This window comes from Coregonus clupeaformis, chromosome 23, assembly GCF_020615455.1.
Source record: "Coregonus clupeaformis isolate EN_2021a chromosome 23, ASM2061545v1, whole genome shotgun sequence".
NCBI lineage: Eukaryota > Metazoa > Chordata > Actinopteri > Salmoniformes > Salmonidae > Coregonus > Coregonus clupeaformis.
In genome coordinates this window covers 26,318,686-26,340,647 of record NC_059214.1, presented here as the reverse complement: position 1 = coordinate 26,340,647, position 21,962 = coordinate 26,318,686, and the positions used below count along the sequence as shown (strand labels likewise).

The window sequence follows — 21,962 nt, the reverse complement described above, 5'->3', positions numbered from 1 at the left end:
AAACAGTTCTATTTTTGTTTCATCAGACCAGAGGACATTTCTACAAAAAGTACGATCTTTGTCCCCATGTGCAGTTGCAAACCGTAGTCTGGCTTTTTTATGGCAGTTTTGGAGCAGTGGCTTCTTCCTTGCTGAGCGGCCTTTCAGGTTATGTCGATATAGGACTTGTTTTACTGTGGATATAGATAGTTTTGTACCTGTTTCCTCCAGCATCTTCACAAGGTCCTTTGCTGTTGTTCTTGTATTGATTTGCACTTTTCGCACCAAAGTACATTCATCTCTAAGAGACAGAACACGTCTCCTTCCTGAGCGGTATAACGGCTGCGTGGTCCCATGGTGTTAATACTTGCGTACTATTGTTTGTACAGATGAACGTGGTACCTTCAGGTGTTTGGAAATTGCTCCCAAGGATGAACCAGACTTCTGGAGGTCTACAATCTTTTTTCTGAGGTCTTGGCTGATTTCTTTTGATTTTCCAATGATGTCAAGCAAAGAGGCACTGAGTTTGAAGGAAGGCCTTGAAATACATCCACAGGTACACCTCCAATTGACTCAAATGATGTCAATTAGCCTATCAGAAGCTTCTAAAGCCATGACATCATTTTCTGGAATTTTCCTAGCTGTTTAAAGGCACAGTCAACTTCGTGTATGTAAACCTCTGACCCACTGGAATTGTGATACAGTGAATTATAAGTGAAATAGTCTGTCTGTAAACAATTGTTGGAAAAATTACTTGTGTCATGCACAAAGTAGATGTCCTAACCAACTTGCCAAAACTATAGTTTGTTAACAATACATTTGTGGAGTGGTTGAAAAACAAGTTTTAATGACTCCAACCTAAGTGTATGTAAACTTCCGACTTCAACTGTACATTCAATACCCTAACTCATCTGCTTCTTTTTTTTCTCTAACCAAGTTATGCCAAACCACGCCCCGCAGTTGCGATGAACTAGTACAGAAACTTCACTGAAATTAGTCGCGCCTGTAATGTAATATCTGTGACCATTACAGAATTTTTTTGGGCATGATGTCTCCCACTTCAGTTATTAGAATCATATACAACCACCGACTTTTTGCTTGTTTCTGTTTCTCAAAGATGGCAACTGATGACATGACATAGGCCTAGGTCTCTAAATACTTAATCTACAGATGGTGTGTCGACCAATACAATTTCGCAGATAATAACGTCACGTGCGTTGCAAAATAAATGTACACATACACGTTATTCAATCATTGTACCCACACTGCTCGCGCACGTCAACGAGCGTCTGCGTAGCCAGGCGCTAAAAGAGGAAGAAGCCTGAAGGAGGAGAGATTACTAGAAACAAACTCGATTTACCCTTTTATCTGTGGATTAATTGTCGAAGTAGAGGACCTTGTGAATTGCAGGTATAATAACAACCCAATGTTTATATCCCAGGACAAATTAGCTAGCAACAGCAAGCTAGCCAGCTAAATTGCAATAAATATGTAATGCTTTTCGACCTGTCGCCAATTTAATATAGTTGGTTCAGAGTTCGTTTTGATATTTCAACCTGCGTGTCCTGATCGCGTCTGGTGTGGGTAGACAAAATCAACATGCGCGCGATGGCGGACGCATTTGCGCGCGATGGCGGACGCATTTGCGCGTGCGGTCTGGTACTTTATTGACTTGGCACATTTTCTGAGTCATGGGTATGTGCATACGTGGAGTGTCTCTGAAAGTGAACGTTTCAACAGAAGTGGGCGGATCAACCGAAGTGGACGTATTTCAAGCGAATCAGCTAATTGGGCAGATTTGTTGGCACTCAAGACCGTTTTGCGTGGCTGCTTGTTATGCTGTGTTTCAAACTTTCAATGAGTCTTCGTCATGGTCTTGGTTAGCAGAGATGACGGTAAGGAGTTTCAGTTAGGCAAAACATTTTGCTATTCACTGTGAGCTATGTCTTTGGTGTATGTATACTAGCTTTATATTGTTGTCTAACATTAACATGGCAATAATCTACCAAGCTAACGTTAGCGAACCTAGCCTGTTAAAGTAACTTTTGTATTTGTATTTATTATGGATCCCCATTAGCTACTACCTTGGCTACTCTTCCTGGGGTCCAGCAAAATTAAGACAGTTATACATTTTTAAAAACATTACAATACATTCACAACAGATTTCACAACATATTAAGTGTGTGCCCTCAGGCCCCTACTCTACTACCACATATCTACAACCAGTGATGTAAAGTACTTAAGTAAAAATACTTTAAACTACTACTTAAGTAGTTTTTTGGGGGTCTCTGTACTTTTTTATATTATACTATTTATATTTTTGACAACTTTTACTTTTACTTCACTACATTCCTAATGAAAATAATGTACTTTTTACGCCATACATTTTACCTGACACCCAAAAGTACTTGTTACATTTTGAATGCTTAGCAGGACAGGAAAATGGTCCAATTCACACACTTATCAGGACAACACATGGTCATCCCTTCTGCCTCTGATCTGGCCAACAAACTAAACACAAATGCATCTTTTGTAAATGATGTCTGAGTGTTGGAGTGTGCCCCTGGCTATCCATACATTTTCAAAACAAGAAAATGGTGCCACCTGCTTTGCTTAATAGAAGGAATTTGAAATGATTTATACTTTAACTTTTGATACTTAAGTATATTTTAGCAATTACATTTACTTTTGATACTTACGTATATTTAGAACCAAATACTTTTAGACTTTTACTCAAGTAGTATTTTACTGGGTGACTTTTACTTGAGTAACTTTCTATTAAGGTAACTATACTTTTACCCAAGTATGACAATTGGGTACTTTTTCCACCACTGTCTTCAACACAAAATCCATGTGTACGTGTGTGTGTATAGTGCGTATGTTATCGTGTGTTGTATGCATGTGTCTGTGCCTATGTTTGTGTCGCTTCACAGTCCCATCTGTTCCATAAGGTGTATTTTTAAATCTAATTTTACTGCTTGCATGAGTTACTTGGTGTAGAATAGAGTTCCATGTAGTCATGGCTCTGTGTAGTACTGTGCACCTCCCATAGTCAGTCCTTGACTTGGGGCCTTGTGGGGTATGCATGGGTGTCTGACAATTCAACAATTTTTTTAAAAATTTAACCGGTCAAGTCATTTAAGAACAAATTCTTATTTACAATGACAGCCTGGCAAAAGGCCTCCAGCGAGGACGGGGGCTGGGATAAAAAAATAATATATACATATAGGACAAAACACACATCACAACAAGAGAGACCTAAGACAACAACGTAGCATGGCAGCAACACATGACAACACAGCATGGTAGCAACACAACATGGCAGCAGCACAACATGGTAGCAGCATAACATGGTACAAACATGATTGAGCACAGACAACAGCACAAAGGGCAAGAAGGGCAAAATGTCAATACCTCTCACAAATACAAGTAGTGATGAAGTCAATCTCTCCTCCACTTTAATGTTAGCACTCTGTTTAGGCGAACAGGACTCTGTAGAGGAGAACATGGTGAGGATTCAGAGGCAGAATCTAGTGAATGCTTTCAGCCTCCCCAGTGAGAGGAAGACCTCACACATAGATGATATCCCTCATGGAGCTCTAGACATCTGGCTGTTTAAAGACCGTCCGACTGAGACTTTTCTCACTGTTCTTTTTAATATCTTTATCTTTTAATGTCCTTTATGTTTGGATGGAATGTTTTCCCATTTGTGGAACAAAACATACACTCACACAACAATGGCCATCTTTTAGAGCAGTTGTATAAAACATTTTTTTATGTGGGAATAAAGTTTGTGACAAACCAGAAAAATAATATGGAAAAAGTCATGAATACTTTAAAATCATGAATATGGATTTCAGCAAGCTAAGAAAGGCACGCAACTACAGAGGATAAACATGGGTACAAGGGAGGCATTTCATGATTTAAATGTTTTGAAGTATTGACCTTGGGAAAATCGATGTAGTCAGACCTAGATTCAACAAAGGCTGGTTTCTGCTCCGCTTTGTTGGTGAAGGTCATCATAAACGTGGAGTTTTAGTCCGCTACAGTAATGGATGCTTCAAACACGGTAACGTTACTGTGAGGTAAGACAATTTTCCTAATCTTTTAGCTAATCTCTATAATATAATAGTTAGTTGGCTATTTTAGCTTGTTATTATGCATTCAAAATGTTCTGATTGGTGTTAGATTGCATTCTATTAATGTTTGACATAAGTGTTAATATTATGGAGAAGTGGAAGTGGAAATCATCTAGTGTAGTCAGTGACACTCATAGAGAATGATAGAGGCCTCTAGTGGCCAAAATCCTGTTTTAGCATGGGCAGCACCATTGAGAACTTTCACCATTTTGAAGTAGTCAACTGGGTGGGACTTCCTATGGGTTAAGGAAGGATCACATGATTCCACTTGGGTCATCAGGAGGGATCAGTGAATGAATTATACTCGTGAGCAAACATTCCAAAGCTGCAGGTGGCAGTAAATTACCAACCTTGGCTTTATACCTGTTCAAATAACAAACTACAGGTGGCAGTATGCAACCTTTTAGATTGTTTGCCAACTCATAGAAGTAGTAGAAGAAAATTCACTACTTCAAAATGGAGATGGCCTCAATGACACTGCCGCTGGATTGGAAGATGGCAGGCCGGCTGTCCACATGTCGCGGTTGCATGGAAGAGGCTTAGCCACAAAATGAAAAGCAAAAACATTTAATAGCCTGGACACAGGGGATGTAGAAAGGCAAGGGACACAGCTAAGAGACTGAGAGAGTTTTATGGTGTGGAGACTGATTGAGAGGAAGAGTTGAATTCCGAGGGAGACGGTAGGGTGAGTGGCGTCAAGTTCAAACGGGGTGAGCAGTACTCCAGTAGTTCTGGAGGTGAATTGGATGAAGCGGATGGTTCTGGTTCAGTAGGGGGGACATTTTTGGAGAAAGTGGACCCCTGCCTTTTGGCCGATCCATATGTGGTTTCAAGGTGTTTGAGAAAGGAGTTGGGTGCAGTTGAATCAGTGAAGGTAACCCATAGTGGACTTGTGTTATTTGTTTTGTGATGTCACGAGAGGCTGTGTCCTGGAGGGACGTTACATCCCCCTGAGGTGGCTGCAAACCCAGACAGCTATGGCTCCATCTGCTGGTATGGTCGGGAACTCCACCCCTCTATGGCCAATCTTCCCACGCAGCTGAAACAAATGAGGAGCTGATGAGCTGAAGGTTTGGGAAGGGAAGAGACACAGTCTCCAACCTGGGCTCTCTGGAGGACAAGAGTGCTGCACGTCCACTTCCATGAGGAATATAAGGATTTGGAGATACTTACCTTTGGGAAATACTCACCTTTGGATATATGCACCTGTGGAAATACGTGAGAGACATTTGGAAGGACTTTTTGCTGGGTTGGCCACTAGCTGCAACGTGGACTACAGTAAGGCTGGGGAAAAGTTATCTGAGCGAGTGAGAATTATGACTTTGGATGTGGAAGAGACATCCCTGAACTGTTAACCCTTAAAGAGCCACAAGAGAACAGAATTTTGTTATATTTTCGTTAATTTCCCAAGACCTATAATAAAATCCTTGTTTTGTTTGAACCTTGTCTCCTTGCACTACTTGAGCAATCCCGCTGAAAGCTGTGTAGCCTCTCGTGACGTCACAGATGGTGGAGAATACGGGCACGCTCAAGCGTTAATAGTGCATGTCAGAGGAGGATACCGAAGGTTTGATCACCCAGTTTTCCAAGTTGGCCGTAGGCTCCCCGCCGACTGAAATGGAGGACATATTGAAAGCCCTTGTTGCTGGCCAGCAAGCCCAGATGCAAGCAAACGTGGCTCTCTTGGAGGAGCAAAAGAAAGCCAACCTTCTGAAGGCAGAGGAATTGCAGTTGCAGAGACAGAGGGTGGTCCAAAATACCCGCCCAATAAAGGCAAGTGACTTTATATCTAAGATGGGAGCTACCGATGACATTGAGGCATACCTGCATGCATTTGAGGCCACGGCCACTAGGGAAGCCTGGCCCAAGCAACAGTGGGTTGGTCTGTTAGCCCCCTTTCTAACCGGGGAATCGCTGAATGCTGTCCGGGACCTGGGCCCTGACCAGGTTACTGACTATGATGCCCTGAAGTCTGAGATCCTCAGCAGATATGGACTCACAAAGTTTGGTATGGCCCAGCGCTTTCACAGCTGGACCTTCCAACCAGACCAACCTCCTCGGGCGCAGATGCATGAACTTGTCCGAATCGCAAGGAAATGGCTGGATCCGCAGAGGAATACAGCAGCGGCGGTGGTGGAGGCCGTTGTGGTGGATCGTTACCCTACGCGCCCTGCCTTATGAGGCAAAACGGTTCATCAGTCAACAGGCCTTGACCACGGCTGATCTGACCGTGGAAGCTGTGGAAAAGTACCAGGCCACAGCGGAGATGCTGAATGCTTCCCGAAAAAGACCCCAGGAGTGCGGCCCCACCACAAATGGGAAGAACCCGTCCAAAGGACCCCCAAGGTCTCGAACCCAGCCACGTCAGGACTTATCCCGGCTCCAGGGGGAGCCAGAAACCAGGCGGGTCCAAGAAGAGTACACCAGGAGGGGGAAACTCGACAGTGTTACCGGTGTGGGGAGATGGGACATATCTCCTGGCAGTGTGGGAAACCAGCCGATGAACCTATGCCCACTGCGGAGTCCTCCAGCTCAGCACCCACACACCGTTTTGCCTCGCTCTTGGGAGTCGTAGATGGCGGCCCAGATCGACCCCCCCACCTGCCCGGTAACTGTGAATCACCATGATGTGGAGGCCTTACTGGATTCTGGTAGCCGGGCCACCCTGGTGCGTAAGGATTTGGTGGGCCCAACGTGTCTGACCCCGGGGAAAGTCCTCCCAGTTTCCTGTGTCCATGGGGACACCAGAGAATACCCCATTACTGAACTTACAATGACCAGCACACGGGGAACCATACACACGACGGCGGGGGTGGTTGATTCCCTCCCCGTCCCTGTCCTAATTGGACGAGACTGCCCAGCCTTTTACCCACTCTGGAGAGAGTCTCAGGAGAGGATAACCCGAGTACCTCGGAAACGGAGAGGCAAGACTCATCCTGGGAAGGCTCCGGTGCAATCCTCCGAGTTACTCACTCCCGCCCGGGCTCTGATAGGGATGGCAGGTGCCCAGACCGACACAGAGACGGAGCTACAGAATCTGGACAAAGAACTGTCTGGTCTGAAGGGGACCGCTGAGAGGTATCGTTTGTTAAAGCAACAGTTAGACATGAAGACAGAAGAGTTAGATATCCTCCAGGCTAAACTCCAACAGAGCTCCTTCCATAAGCAACAGGAGGAGCTGGAGAGGCTGCGCAGGACCATCGAGGAGTGTGAGGAGACCCTGCGCAGTAGTAAGGAGGTCCAGAAGAAGGCAGAGGAGAAGTACAAGGTGTTGGAGAACAAGATGAAGAATGCGGAGGCAGAGAGAGAGAAGGAACTGAAAGCTGCTCAACAGAAGCTAAACTCTGCTAAAACCAAGGCTGATGCGTTCAGTAAGAAACTCAAGGAGAGACAACAGGAGGCTGAGTCCCTGGTCCTAGAGTTGGAGGAGTTGAAGAGAGAGCAGTCTGGCAAGCACCACGGCAATGCGGACGCCCTCTCCCGGCGTGATGCCTTCTTCGCTGCCTTTACCCCGACGAGGACGTCGGTCCCGAGGAGGGGGATGTGTGATGTCACGAGAGGCTGTGTCCTGGAGGGACGTTACATCCCCTGAGGTGGCTGCAAACCCAGACAGCTATGGCTCCATCTGCTGGTATGGTCGGGAACTCCACCCCTCTATGGCCAATCTTCCCACGCAGCTGAAACAAATGAGGAGCTGATGAGCTGAAGGTTTGGGAAGGGAAGAGACACAGTCTCCAACCTGGGCTCTCTGGAGGACAAGAGTGCTGCACGTCCACTTCCATGAGGAATATAAGGATTTGGAGATACTTACCTTTGGGAAATACTCACCTTTGGATATATGCACCTGTGGAAATACGTGAGAGACATTTGGAAGGACTTTTTGCTGGGTTGGCCACTAGCTGCAACGTGGACTACAGTAAGGCTGGGGAAAAGTTATCTGAGCGAGTGAGAATTATGACTTTGGATGTGGAAGAGACATCCCTGAACTGTTAACCCTTAAAGAGCCACAAGAGAACAGAATTTTGTTATATTTTCGTTAATTTCCCAAGACCTATAATAAAATCCTTGTTTTGTTTGAACCTTGTCTCCTTGCACTACTTGAGCAATCCCGCTGAAAGCTGTGTAGCCTCTCGTGACGTCACAGTTTGTATTTCTTCCGCCCAGAGGGTGCAGGCGCTCTGTGTCACGCAACTCGGGTCAAGTTCTGTTTCTTGCTTTGCTCTTAGGAACAGGGCACCATTGAAAGGAGTGATTTTTGGGGTAGCGTTAAATGTGGAGTTGGAGCAATTGAAGTTGGATATTCCCGGCGTTTGTGACCCTTGCCGTTTGGTGCGACGCAGACCCGGGGGTGAGCGTGGTGAAACAGAAGAATAATTGTGTCTGTTCTTTTTTAGTTTTGATGTTGAGTCTTTACCCGACAAAGTCATGTTATGATATTTCAGTTAACCCGTATGAGCTTTTGTGCCTAACCCATTAGTGTTTCAGGTGCCAAACTTATGGGCACCTGGCAACAGTATGTAGGAGGGAGGTTCCTAGTTGTGAGAATTGTGCAGAAGGGCATGAGACAAAGGAATGTGTAGAATCGGTGAAAGAAGCGGTATGTGTTAATTGTAGGGGTGCTCATGGTGCTGGGGATCAGAAGTGTCCAGTGCGAGAGAGGCAGGTTGAGGTTGCCAGGGTTAGTTGTGCTGAAGATGTAATATGCTGAGGCAGTGAAGAAAGTAGAGGAAGATGGGTCAAGTGGGAGGGATCTTGAGCCAAAACAGCAAAACAGTCCTGTAGCGTAGTATCCGTGTCATCTGACCACTTCCGTATTGAGCGAGTCACTGGTACTTCCTGCTTTAGTTTTTTTCTTGTAAGCCAAATGGAGGGCGAGGGAGAGCTTTGTATGCAGGGATGTAGCTCAGTTGGTAGAGCATGGCGTTTGCAACGCCAGGGTTGTGGGTTCGATTCCCACGGGGGGGCCAGTAAAAAATAATGTATGTACTCACTAACTGTAAGTCGCTCTGGATAAGAGCGTCTGCTAAATGACTAAAATGTAAATGTATGCGTCTTTGTGTGTGGAGTAGGTCAAATGGATTTAAGTTTGCCTGCTGTAGCTTAGTTGGTAGAGCATGGCGCTTGCAACGCCAGGGTTGTGGGTTCGATTCCCACGGGGGGCAGTATGAAAAATGTATGAACTCACTAACTGTAAGTCCACTTCTGGATGAGCATTTTCTTGTTTGCTTATGGCCTTATACAGCTAGTTGAGTCCGGTCTTAGTGCCAGCATCGGTTTGTGGTGGTAAATAGACTGCTACGAAAAATATAGATGACAATTATTGGTAGATAGTGTGGTCTACAGCTTATCATAAGGTACTCTATCTCAGGCGAGCAATACCTCGAGACTTCCTTAATATTAGACATCGTACACCAGCTGTTATTGACAAATAGACACACACCACCACCCCTCGTCTTACCGGACGTAGCTGTTCTGTCCTGCCGATGCATTGAAAACCCAGCCAACTGTATATTATCCGTGTTGTCGTTCAGCCACGACTCTGTGAAACATAAGATATGACAGTTTTTAATGTCCCGTTGGTAGGATAGTCTTGAACGGAGCTCATCCAGTTTATTCTCCAATGATTGCACTTTGGCCAATAGAACAGATGGTAGAGGCGGGTTACCCACTCCCCGACTAATTCTCACAAGGCACCCCGATCTCCGCCCCCTGTACCTCCGTCTTTTCTTCACGCGAATGATGGGGATTTGGGCCTGGTCTCGGAGAAACAGGATATCCTTCGCGTCGGACTCATTAAAGAAATGCAACATATTGGATGACAACCGCCATAAAACCTCATTGAAGAAAAATAACAAAGGCGCTGCTTGTGCGCTCACATACTTTTTCTATCATTCTCTATTGTGACACTTCCCTTGTGGCCCCATGTTCCCCACTGCATCCACACCACACATTGAAATAAGAGATATGCCTCAGGTAACATGGATGGCAAAACTGTAGTTTCCTCAAGACTGGATCCCCCTTTTCAATAAAGAGGTCTGATAAGCACAGACCACAGTAAGGATGACCAAGTTTGCTCAGTGTGTTCCACCTACCTACTCAAAGATGTGTGGAGATTGTGGAACAAATCATGTATATTCTAAATGATGTGATTGTCTAAATGATGTGATTGTTTATTCTCTGTTTTTCTTCCATGTGAATACCAGGCTGCTGTGGTGTAGGCCTATGGGTGTCTTTCTATCAACTTCCAGCAACACCAGATATGCGAGCCAAGCTTCTAAAAATCACATCAGGAGGTAAGACAGACATGTTTTCATGTTAACATTGTGCCATTGAGACGTCTGCTAATCAAATATAAGATAATCAATCATAACCAGTATGTTGCCTTCTTTTTAAACACTATTAAAGATCCATTCCACTGGAATTCCTAAAATCACTGCAGTAAGTACAACTCCAGTCAGTCAGTAAACGGTGACAAACAAACAAGGGGAACATCCTAATAGTCTAATTGGCTACGCGTCCTTGTCCTTCTCTTAATCAGGATAGTGTCGACAGCTAAATGCTAAATATGTACATGCAATCTGCACTAATAACTGGACAAGTAAAAGCATCATCTAAGAAAACATTCAGTGTAGATGGAGTCAGTCTACTGTACTTATTTATGCTAACAATATCTTGAATATGACTTTGTTTACTTTACAGACGACGCAGCGGATTCAAATAATCAAAGCTTGATGATGAGTTGGATATTTGAATCAGCTGTGTAGTGCTAGGACAAAAAACAAAACATGCACCCACGGGGACCCCAGGACCGAGTTTGGGAAACCCTGCCCGAGTGCATGACCCCATCGCCCTCAAGCCACTTATTGATGTGATCGGAAAGGTATGCAGTGATTTGTGTCTCATTTCTAAGTGGCAATGTAGTTACAGTAGATTCACTGATCTAGAAAAATACATTTCTCATTACTAGCTAAGTAGATTAAAAGTCTTGAAAGTTTGAAGTTAGTATGGCAGAGTTTACATGTGTGTATATTATTGTACCTATTGGCTCAGTTATTATTATTTTATCCCATAGGATAAGGTGATGTTAGGAACAGACTATTCATTCCCACTGGGTGAGCTGCAGCCCGAATCATAAAAGAGACCATGAAGGAGTTTGATGGTGGGAATAGATAAATTACCGATCGAGGAGACATTCAAAAACAGTCCACAGGTAATCTCAAACTATGCTATGTAGCCTGCTAGCTAAAGTACTGTAGCTCCCTCTCTTGTCTTGTCTTTGTGGCGTGCAAGAGCGCAGCGAATGCTAGCCAGCCCTGTTAACTCGCTCGAGCAAGCATCAAATAAAGAGCTGTCAAATGACTCAAAAGGTGATAGCTGGCTTCTTCAAATCAAATGTGTCTGTTCCCCAGGCAAACTGGCGTGCCTGCTTCATGATATTTGGCCAGCTGTCAATGGTAGTAGCTATTTTTGCATTATCGGCCTTTGCACCACCTGATAAAAGTAACGCAAGCTAAGGAATGGTTTTCTATTGAGACAATGGCACACATCACACCCTTTTATTGTTGATGATATTGAACACATAAATTAGTCGGTCAAGTGTAGTCCCCTGTAGCTCAGTTGGTAAAGCATGGCGCTTGCAACGCCAGGGTTGTGGGTTCGTTTCCCACGGGGGGCCAGTATGAAAATGTATGCACTCTGGATAAGAGTGTCTGCTAAATGACTAAAATGTAATGTAAATGTAAATGTCTAAAGGTAACCCACACGTGCTTGCTTTCCCTTGCAAACATTGTCTGTAGTAAAATAATAAGGAGGTCCTGGTTTAGGAATGTTCAGTTGTTTGCTTTTCCTTTTCAGGACAAACTGCTTGCATGGAATACACTGGACTTTTTAGGGCTTAAAAGAGAACAATTTGAATGACTTAAAGCATGAAGATCTTGTCAAAACAAAAGGGACAACAACATTTGAATTTCAAATTACTCTTAGTATTGGTACACGTGTTACAGATACAACCTATTGCGTGACTCAAACGTACCTATTTAATTATGAAGATACTTTTAATCTATTTAGCTAATTTCTCATTTTTGTTTACACTGTTGAAAGTCATCTGTGGTCAACACTATTTTTGCTGTTTATCGACTAATTAAAATGTAATGTTCATTTCAAAGAGAGCATTATTTACTCAATGGAAATATAAACTAGAGTAGGTTCAGAAATGGTGTGTGCTTGCTTCAGTTTATAGGCTAGTTGTTGTAGATAGTTCTATAGTTATAAAGCCTTTATAACTTAACAATGTATTTATATTATTTATAACAAAAAGTACTGGTTAATTCCTTTCTGTTCCTTTTTTAACCTGTGAAATCAACAGTTTTTTACATTTAGCTCATTAAATTACTTAAACAATCAGATGTGGATAGAGCAGGCAAGCTAGTTGTTTACATGCGTGATGGACAGACAAAGTATAGCCTATGGCTCAAGATGCAACTGACATTTTGCGGGTGGGGTGAGAGCTAGAGAGGGTTGAGGAGGAGGCTTGACGCACTGGGCATCTTGTTATGACATGCATTATCTAGCTAATTAAAAATCTATTTCATCTGAATCAAGCTTGTAAAGTCAGTACAGTAGCCTATGATTCGAAGGGGGGAGGGGCAGGTAGCATAAACACGCACAGGCAAAGATTTTCAGCTTTCAGGCAGACACTGGAATACGTTTCTGAGGGACAGAGTGAGGGCTTTGCATAGGCGTTTTGTTGTGGGACTAGAAAAAAATGCCTGGAACATAAAATAACGTTATTAATTGGTTCCCATGCATTTAAAATAACGGGTCTGTTCCGGAACAGTATGGATCACTTTTGTTCCAGGTTCTGTTTCTGTTCCTTGACAAATGTTATTTTTAGGTTCTGGAAAATTAGGTTAAGGTTAGGAAAAGGGTTAGCTCAAATGCTCTCTAAACCTGCTGGCTGTACGTCTAGTCACAACCATGAACTGCCATTGCTGGGCCTCCATCAGCAGAGATGGAAGAGGAAGCGAGACATATACATTCAATGAATTAAGCAGACCAGACCCAGTTGCTAATGCATTGGTGCCTATGGGAGAGCCACCCCTTAAGCAGACCGGGACTGTTAACAATTTTTGTTTTTGTTTTTAAATCTTCATTTATCCACTATCTTTGTCCATCAGGACACGTAGGTAGAGGGATCATTGGGCGTTGCTACCCCATATTGCCAAGATTCGCCTCTTCCTCTCTGATATTGCTTTTAGCAGGCTGTAACCGAATTAAGCCTACTAATACACATGTATGCACTGAGCTACACATTAAAACAGAATCGCTGCATTCTGTGAAGTTTACACTCCAGGACGAATGGTGGCGATAATGCACTACTAGTTGGTTTGGCAGTGTCAAAAAAAGCTATCGAAGAAAACAAACGATTGTGGTTTCCGGTACATGCCGCGCATGCGTCCATTCGGTCCTTGGTGTCCTGTGCGAATGCTGGAGAGCTATGGCGGCGTGCCGGGGATCCTCTTCGAAATGGTTTTTCAACCGGGAGCAGCTCGAAACCACGCCGTCCCGCCGTTCGGGAGTTGATCCGGACAGGGAGCTATCTTACCGACAGCAGGCGGCTAACCTCATTCAAGATATGGGCCAGAGACTCAACGTGTATCCTTTATAAACACGCTTGCAGTCATCAGACATGTCGAAGAAAGGAGGATAACGTTAGATATAGCGCTCTTTGTAGGCCCGTTTCCCCGGGTGGTGGGGCACGCGCTAGAGGCAGGATATGTTAATTATTTTGTCATAGTAGAAGATTTCAAATGTGCCAGTGTGGTGTGTCAGTGTTGTGTAGCAATGATACAACCAAGTTTAACTAGCAAACATCACCCACCAACATTCAACATGAAGAAGGGCATTTCTCTGGCGCTAGTTAGCGAGCTAGCCATGTTAGTAGCTAACGCACTACTTGTCAGTTACATAACTGAAATGTTAGCTAGCTAATGTAGATGTGTTTTGTTTTATGATGAATCATAGTTCCTTCGCTTAGCCAAGTGATAGCTCCCCAGCACGCCAACCCTAGCCAGCTAGCATTGAACTGTCCTGTCAAGACAGCTAGTTCGTTGTGACTAAGTTGCTTAGCTAGCTATCTCTAGTTAGCGCGAGCAAGTTCCATCATGTAAAGCAGAACGTGCATTGTTGTATTTGTCATTTTCATTTGCACGGTTGCCATGTTTGTATTTTTTGCTTACTGGATAAAATGTAAGATTGTATCTAGCTACTGTACCTTAACTAGGTAACTAGTACCTAGCCGGCATTGACAACCCAACGTGGATCAAATGATTAGGAGTTGCTACGTTTGTCACCCGTGTGTCGTGTCAATCTCATTCACTTGATTTAATCAAGTAGCTAATGGCTTAAACATGGTAATTGTGATCGTTTTTCTCACTGATTTATCTTTTGACCAAAAAATATCCGTTTTGGGCTGACTGTAAACACAGCTAATGTGATCTGTGGACTAAAATACGTTTTAGCTAATTGATGAAACAGCTTACATTGAAATATACATGAATTCCTTAACCCATTTTCTCCAGCTCACAACTTACAATAAATACAGCAATTGTTTATATGCATAGATTTTATATGTTCCACTCTTTCACCAAATTCCACAGAAATGTAAGTATTTACTTTTATTCATTATATATAGTCAGCCTGACTGACTGTTTCCTTTATACAGACAATTTGCAACATGTTTACATGTTAATATATTAAAATCAATTTATTTTGTTACAGATAATTTCTCCAACCACCTTATTCCTAGCTGCGAAAGTTGAAGAGCAACCTCGGAAACTTGAGCATGTTATTAAAGTTGCACATGCTTGTCTAAACCCTCAAGAGACCCCGCTTGATACAAAGAGTAATGTAAGTCTGAGTAGTATGGGTATTGTAGGTTTTGTTATTTTCCTTTCCCACCTCCCTGCTTGTCCCATTTTGTCAATGGCTTGGACACTTGCTTTTGTGTAATTGTATTGAGGTTTGAGTGTAAAGGTTTATGCAAAGTGTTAGTATACACTGAGTATACAAAACATTAAGAACATCTGCTTGTTCCATGACAGACTGACCAGGTGAATCTAGGTGAAAGGTATGGTCCCTTACTGATGTCACTTGTTAAGCCTTGAGACAATTGAGACATGGATTGTGTATGTGTGCCATTCAGAGGGTGAATGGGCAAGACAAGATTTAAGTGCCTTTGAACAGCGTATCATATTAGGTACCAGGCACACTGGTTGTGTCAAGAACTACAACACTCCTGGGTTTTTCACACTCAACAGTTTCCTGTGTGTATCAAGAATGGTCCACCACCCAAAGGACATCCAGCCAACATGGGAGGCAACATGGGCCCACATCCCTGTGGAACGCTTTCGACGCCTTGTAGAGTCCATGCCCGACGAATTGAGGCTGTTCTGAGCTCGGGGGGTGCACAACTCAATATTAGGAAGGTGTTTCTAATGTTTGGTATACTCAGTGTATGTTCTCCATTGTGTCACCAGAGGGTGTGTCGAGATTGACAATATTCAGGCTTTGTCAGACTTATGTCTCAGTCCAGTCTCAGCAAGATCTTAGTGCTGATATTATTCCTAGTAGCAAGACTCTGAATTGAAACCACTGACACAGAGAAAAAAAACATACTGTTACAGTTTGGAAATGGGCTTTGAAATAGGGGAATGGATAGACACATTACAAATGTCATGTAATGATTGTCTATTGAACTTCAGGCATACCTCCAGCAAGCTCAAGAGCTGGTGATACTTGAAACCATAGTGCTGCAGACTTTAGGTAAGTAAAGTCTGAGTGAGCGTATAGTGAGAGCATGATCTAGTCTACAAAGTATGTTTGAATATTCTGTTGGCTCATTGCTGCCAGGCTGTGGTGGATTGCCATTTTTCCGACTGTTTAAATGAGGTATGTTATGGTAACATGTTGCTCATTCTTCACTGCCATCATTCTATTGCACCCGCACAGGTCAAAATGTTCTTCTGTTATGATGAATCTCAGATCTTGGCAAACAGCAGTCCCATCCATGTTCCAATCTGTGGTCTCTATGACTATGAAATACTCTAATTATGTGGCCACCATCTGTGGCCATTTTGGTTATACAACACCAATATACTCACCCTTATTTGGATGGAAAGAAATTAGAACTCCCTTTCATAGTCCACATGTAATCCTGACTGTGCTCTTGTGATAAAGAATAGAGGGGAAGAACCATAGAACATTGCTTTAATGCAAACAATGACTGACTGTGTTACTGTTGAAACTCACCTGTCATATATTTTGTTCCAGGATTTGAAATAACTATTGAACATCCACACACTGATGTGGTGAAATGTTCCCAGCTAGTGAGAGGTAGAGGCTTCTTTCTTTGCTCTTTCATGTCCTCTATTCCACTCAACCTCTAATGTGGGTGGGAGGGAGGATAATGCTGACATAATGATTATGCAACAAATCATTGTTGACCTTAGAGTTCACAAAACATTATGTGAAATTTGTGAACTGCTAATGATAACCCTTATAATCAGAGCTCACTGGTCGGCCAAAACGTAACCCTCTTTTTCTTTCACTTGCAGCAAGCAAGGATCTGGCACAGACTTCCTATTTCATGGCTACCAACAGGTTGTTATCCTGACCCTCCTTTGTTGCACTGTGACTACTGCACACTATAGCTTCCTTTAATGCAGGGTACCCTTTCAGTGTCCAACGGCCCTCAATGCGCCGGTGGCTACTGGGACGCCTGCCCCCTCCTTGCCCCCCCGGGTTGGGGGCGTTTGGCGGTACCGGCCCCGGTTGCGGTGCGGTGTATTGTACAAGGGACCAGAGTTGGCACAGTGGGGTTGAATGCACAATGTGAAGTGTAGTGGTGCGCTAGAACCTCACGTTTGCTCGGTTACAAAAGTGCATATGTCTAAAAAGACACTTTGGTAGCCTGAATAGCAGCTAAAGATTACACAGATGTAAACATAACGTAGAAGTCATCCCGGTAAGTACCGCTAACCTCTTTTGTTTTTATTTATTTGTATTTTTCAAATTTCGCCAAATAGTTTTATTTAAGTATTTTCTTAAGTTTAACATTTTATCACATTAACATTTAATGTTCATGGAATTATATCATATGCAGTGCATTCAGAAAGTATTCAGACCCCTTGACTTTTTCCACATTTTGTTACGTTACAGCCTTATTCTAAAATTGATAAAATTGGTTTTTCCCTCATCAATCTACACACAATACCCCATAATGATGAAGACAAAACTGGTTTTTAGACATTTTTGCAAATGTACAGTGAGGGAAAAAAGTATTTGATCCCCTGCTGATTTTGTACATATGACCACTGACAAAGAAATGATCAGTCTATAATTTTAATTGTAGGTTTATTTGAACAGTTAGAGACAGAATAACAACAACAAAATCCAGAAAAACGCATGTTAAAAATGTTATAAATTGATTTGCATTTTAATGAAGGAAATAAGTATTTGACCCCCTCTCAATCAGAAAGATTTCTGGCTCCCAGGTGTCTTTTATACAGGTAACGAGCTGAGATTAGGAGCACACTCTTAAATGGAGTGCTCCTAATCTCAGTTTGTTACCTGTATAAAAGACACCTGTCCACAGAAGCAATCAATCAATCAGATTCCAAACTCTCCACCATGGCCAAGACCAAAGAGCTCTCCAAGGATGTCAGGGACAAGATTGTAGACCTACACAAGGCTGGAATGGGCTACAAGACCATCGCCAAGCAGCTTGGGGAGAAGGTGACAACAGTTGGTGCGATTATTCGCAAATGGAAGAAACACAAAATAACTGTCAATCTCCCTCAGCATGGGGCTCCATGCAAGATCTCATCTCGCGGAGTTGCAATGATCATGGGAACGGTGAGGAATCAGCCCAGAACTACATAGTCACCAAGAAATAGTCACCAAGAAAACAATTGGTAACACACTACGCCGTGAAGGACTGAAATCCTGCAGCGCCCGCAAGGTCCCCCTGCTCAAGAAAGCACATATACAGGGCCGTCTGAAGTTTGCCAATGAACATCTGAATGATTCAGAGGAGAACTGGGTGAAAGTGTTGTGGTCAGATGAGACCAAAATCGAGCTCTTTGGCATCAACTCAACTCGCCGTGTTTGGAGGAGGAGGAATGCTGCATATGACCCCAATAACACCATCCCCAACATCAAACATGGGTGTGGAAACATTATGCTTTGGGAGTATTTTTCTGCTAAGGGGACAGGACAACTTCACCGCATCAAAGGGACGATGGATGGGGCCATGTACCGTCAAATCTTGGGTGAGAACCTCCTTCCCTCAGCCAGGGCATTGAAAATGGGTCATGGATGGGTATTCCAGCATGACAATAACCCAAAACACACAGCCAAGGCAACAAAGGAGTGACTCAAGAAGAAGCACATTTAGGTCCTGGAGTGGCCTAGCCAGTCTCCAGACCTTAATCCCATTGAAAATCTGTGGAGGGAGCTGAAGGTTTGAGTTGCTAAACGTCAGCCTCGAAACCTTAATGACTTGGAGAAGATCTGCAAAGAGGAGTGGGACAAAATCCCTCCTGAGATGTGTGCAAACCTGGTGGCCAACTACAAGAAACGTCTGACCTCTGTGATTGCCAACAAGGGTTTTGCCACCAAGTACTAAGTAATGTTTTGCAGAGGGGTCATACTTATTTCCCTCATTAAAATGCAAATCAATTTATAACATTTTTGACATACGTTTTTCTTGATTTTTTTGTTATTCTGTCTCTCACTGTTCAAATAAACCTACCATTAAAATTATAGACTGATAATGTCTTTGTCAGTGGTCAAACGTACAAAATCAGCAGGGGATCAAATACTTTTTTCCACACTGTATTAAAAATAAAAAATGGAAATATGACATTTACATAAGTATTCAGACCCTTTACTCAGGACTTTTTTGAAGCACCTTTGGCAGCGATTACAGCCTCGTCTTCTTGAGTATGACGCTACAAGCTTGGCACACCTGTATTTGGGGAGTTTCTCCCATTCTTTTCTGCAGATCCTCTCAAGCGCTGTCAGGTTGGATGGGGAGCATCGCTGCTCATCTATTTTCAGGTCTCTCCAGAGATGTTCGATCGGGTTCAAGTCCGGGCTATGGCTGGTCCACTCAAGGACATTCAGAGACTTGTCACGAAGCCTCTCCTGTGTTGTCTTGGTTGCGTGCTTAGGGTCGTTGTCCTGTTGGAAGGTGAACCTTTGCCCCAGTCTGAAGTCCTGAGCGCTCTGGAGCAGGTTTTCATCAAGGATCTCTCTGTACTTTGCGCCGTTCATTTTTCCCTCGATCCTGACAAGTCTCCCAGTCCCTGCCGCTGAAAAACATCCCCCCATCATACTGCCACTACCATGCTTCGCCGTAGGGATGGTGCCAGGTTTCCTCCAGATGTGACGTTTTACATTCAGGCCAATGAGTTCAATCTTGGTTTCATCAGACCAGAGAATGTTGTTTCTCATGGTCTGAGAGTCTTTAGGTGCCTTTTGGCAAACTCCAAGTGGGCTGCCATGTGCCTTTTTACTGAGGAGTGGCTTCTGTCTGGCCACTCTACCATAAAGGCCTGATTGGTGGAGTGCTGCAGAGATGGTTGTCCTTCTGGAAGGTTCTCCCATCTCCACAGAGGAACTCTAGAGCTCTGTCAGAGTGACCATCAGGTTCTTGGTCACCTCCCTGACCAAGGCCCTTCTCCTCCGATTGCTCAGTTTGGCCAGGAGGCCAGCTCTAGGAATAGTCTTGGTGGTTCCAAACTTCTTCCATTTAAAAATGGAGGAGGCCACTCTGTTCTTGGGGACCTTCAATGCTGCAGACATTTTTTGGGAACCCTTCCCCAGATCTGTGCCTCGACACAATCCTGTCTAGGAGCTCTACGGACAATTCCTTTGACCTCATGGCTGTAGGACCTTTATATAGACAGGTGTGTGTCTTTCGAAATCATGTCCAATCTATCGAATTTACCACAGGTGGACTCCAATAAAGTTTTATAGAAACATCTCAAGGATGATCAATGGAAACAGGAAGCACCTGAGCTCAATTTCGAGTCTCATAGCAAAGGGTCTGAATACTTATGTAAATGTGTCTAAAAACCTGTTTTCGCTTTGTCACTATGTGGTATTGTGTCGATTTGATGAGGTAAAAAAAATGATTTAATACATTTTAGAATAAGGCTGTAATGTAACAAAATGTGTGAAAGGTCTGAATACTTTCTGAATGCACTGTATTTGTATATAGAACAGAAATGGAAGTGCTAATTTACATTTCTGATGTTAACCCATTAAGGACCTACTCAAATGGCAAGTTTTATTTAGATTTGAAGAGAAGAATTCATGTTTCAATACACCATTTCATTGTATTGTAAAATATTGATTTGGTGCCACATCTGCCTATTATCATACGTATTATTCTTGCTTTCTGGCTTTTCACGTACAAACAACCTTTCACAGTTCATGTTCTGCAAATTCTCGAGGAACTAGGTCCTTAAAGGGTTACTTTTAACATGACGTGTTGGGTTGATTTAAATATAGCCTTTTTGTTTCCAACTGTCAAATGCCCTCAAAACAAACTACAGTGTCTGGACGCAGATCTTGATAGTTGCTTTTCTGTTAGGCCTAGTCATAATTAAGGTGCCGTAATCCAGCAATCGTATGGAATTGTGTGTATTTAATTTGTTTATAGAAACAAATATCAAAGCGCCAAAGACATTGTCTTCCAAAAGCGGCCTGTTCGGCTGCATTTGACCCGTTAGAACTGGAGAGGCTTATAGATAACACTGAACAAGGAGAATAAGAGGTTGACGCTGTGCCGGAGACATCGCTGTAATTAGAGGATGAATGGCCTCTTAATGCCTGATCTGAACCCAATGACCAGCCACAGCAAGTAGGATCATAGAAATATAATTCACCATGGTTACTGACCATAACCTGTAGACAAAAAAATATAATTGACTTGAATGGGAATGCCTGTTTTAGTATTTCTAGGGTTTGGAGTCTATTAAGGTTAGTCACCATGGTAAATTCAGGAACTTCTAATCTATGTTTTTTTTCAGGATTGTGTGCGCACTAGTCTCAGGCAGCGCAGTCATACAGGAGATGGATAACATTTTCTCCATAATATGCGTTATGTCCAGCGTCCAGGCATTGTACTTGTTGTGACACAAGGTTACCATCCAGATTTTACCATGGTCTTTCAAATGGTAGGCTATCTAGCTCTCTGGCCTTTAAAATGTTGTAAGGTTCAGTATTGTAGCTCGATCTAGTTCCCCATTACTCTGGTTCTTTAGAACTCAAACAAACTTGGACTAGAGTTGACTAGAAGAAGGCATTTCTGTGCATGTCTCGCCATAACCAGTTAGTCATGAGTGAAGAATTCAGAGTCTGAATGAGCGTCTGTTTGAATTTACTTTGCCAGCAGATTTCCACATTACCATAAAATGTTGACCACGTGTGTTATTTATTGGTGGTTGATGTTTTAATAAAAGGTGAAATTCGGTCATTTTCCCCACAAAAAAACGTGCTAGTCATCTTTTTTATTTGAATTGAAGTTATTGCTATATCTGTCGCTCCTTGTGGTAAACACTAGGATGGTAGCCACAATGTGAAACTGACTCATGATCTATTCTGCATCTCAGTCATTGTTTGTTATTTTGATAAGTGTGCAACTGTGTCAATCTGGGTGTAACATTTCTGTTGCAATGATTCTTATTCTTCTCTGTTGTCCTCAATACTGTGTATACTATGTTTTACCTCAGCCCTAAGCACCTGTAACTAACGTTGTCGTCGTTCCCCCCCCTT

At 43.1% G+C, this 21,962-nt stretch overlaps 1 protein-coding gene and 2 long non-coding RNA genes across 5 annotated transcripts in view; all 3 read left to right on the top strand.

Moving 5' to 3' along the window:
• The first annotated feature begins 1,731 nt into the window (after positions 1-1,731).
• On the top strand, positions 1,732-10,855 carry LOC121536695. 2 transcript variants are annotated; one of them, XR_005994896.1, is made up of 3 exons: positions 1,732-1,874; positions 10,322-10,411; positions 10,818-10,855. It is a non-coding gene; the product is annotated as an uncharacterized LOC121536695 (long non-coding RNA). The 2 variants fall into 2 exon arrangements; XR_005994895.1 differs by lacking the exon at positions 10,818-10,855 and adding an exon at positions 10,524-10,811.
• A 53-nt stretch (positions 10,856-10,908) lies between these two features.
• Positions 10,909-12,792, top strand: LOC121536698. Its single transcript, XR_005994898.2, has 3 exons — positions 10,909-10,998; positions 11,191-11,328; positions 11,973-12,792. It is a non-coding gene; the product is annotated as an uncharacterized LOC121536698 (long non-coding RNA).
• Positions 12,793-12,838: 46 nt separating this feature from the next.
• Positions 12,839-21,962, top strand: part of LOC121536697 (cyclin-T2) — a 12,785-nt gene continuing 3,661 nt past the window's right edge. Inside the window, exons 1-6 of one of the 2 annotated variants that reach the window (XR_005994897.1) lie at positions 12,839-13,772; positions 14,699-14,780; positions 14,898-15,026; positions 15,881-15,941; positions 16,449-16,511; positions 16,733-17,142. Coding sequence is in view for 1 of the 2 variants with exons in the window: in XM_041844140.2 (XP_041700074.1) it covers positions 13,615-13,772; positions 14,699-14,780; positions 14,898-15,026; positions 15,881-15,941; positions 16,449-16,511; positions 16,733-16,778 (539 nt within the window). In the remaining variant the exon portion in view is untranslated. The remainder of the gene's footprint in view (positions 13,773-14,698; positions 14,781-14,897; positions 15,027-15,880; positions 15,942-16,448; positions 16,512-16,732; positions 17,143-21,962) is intronic. The other variant, XM_041844140.2, reaches the window with a different exon arrangement.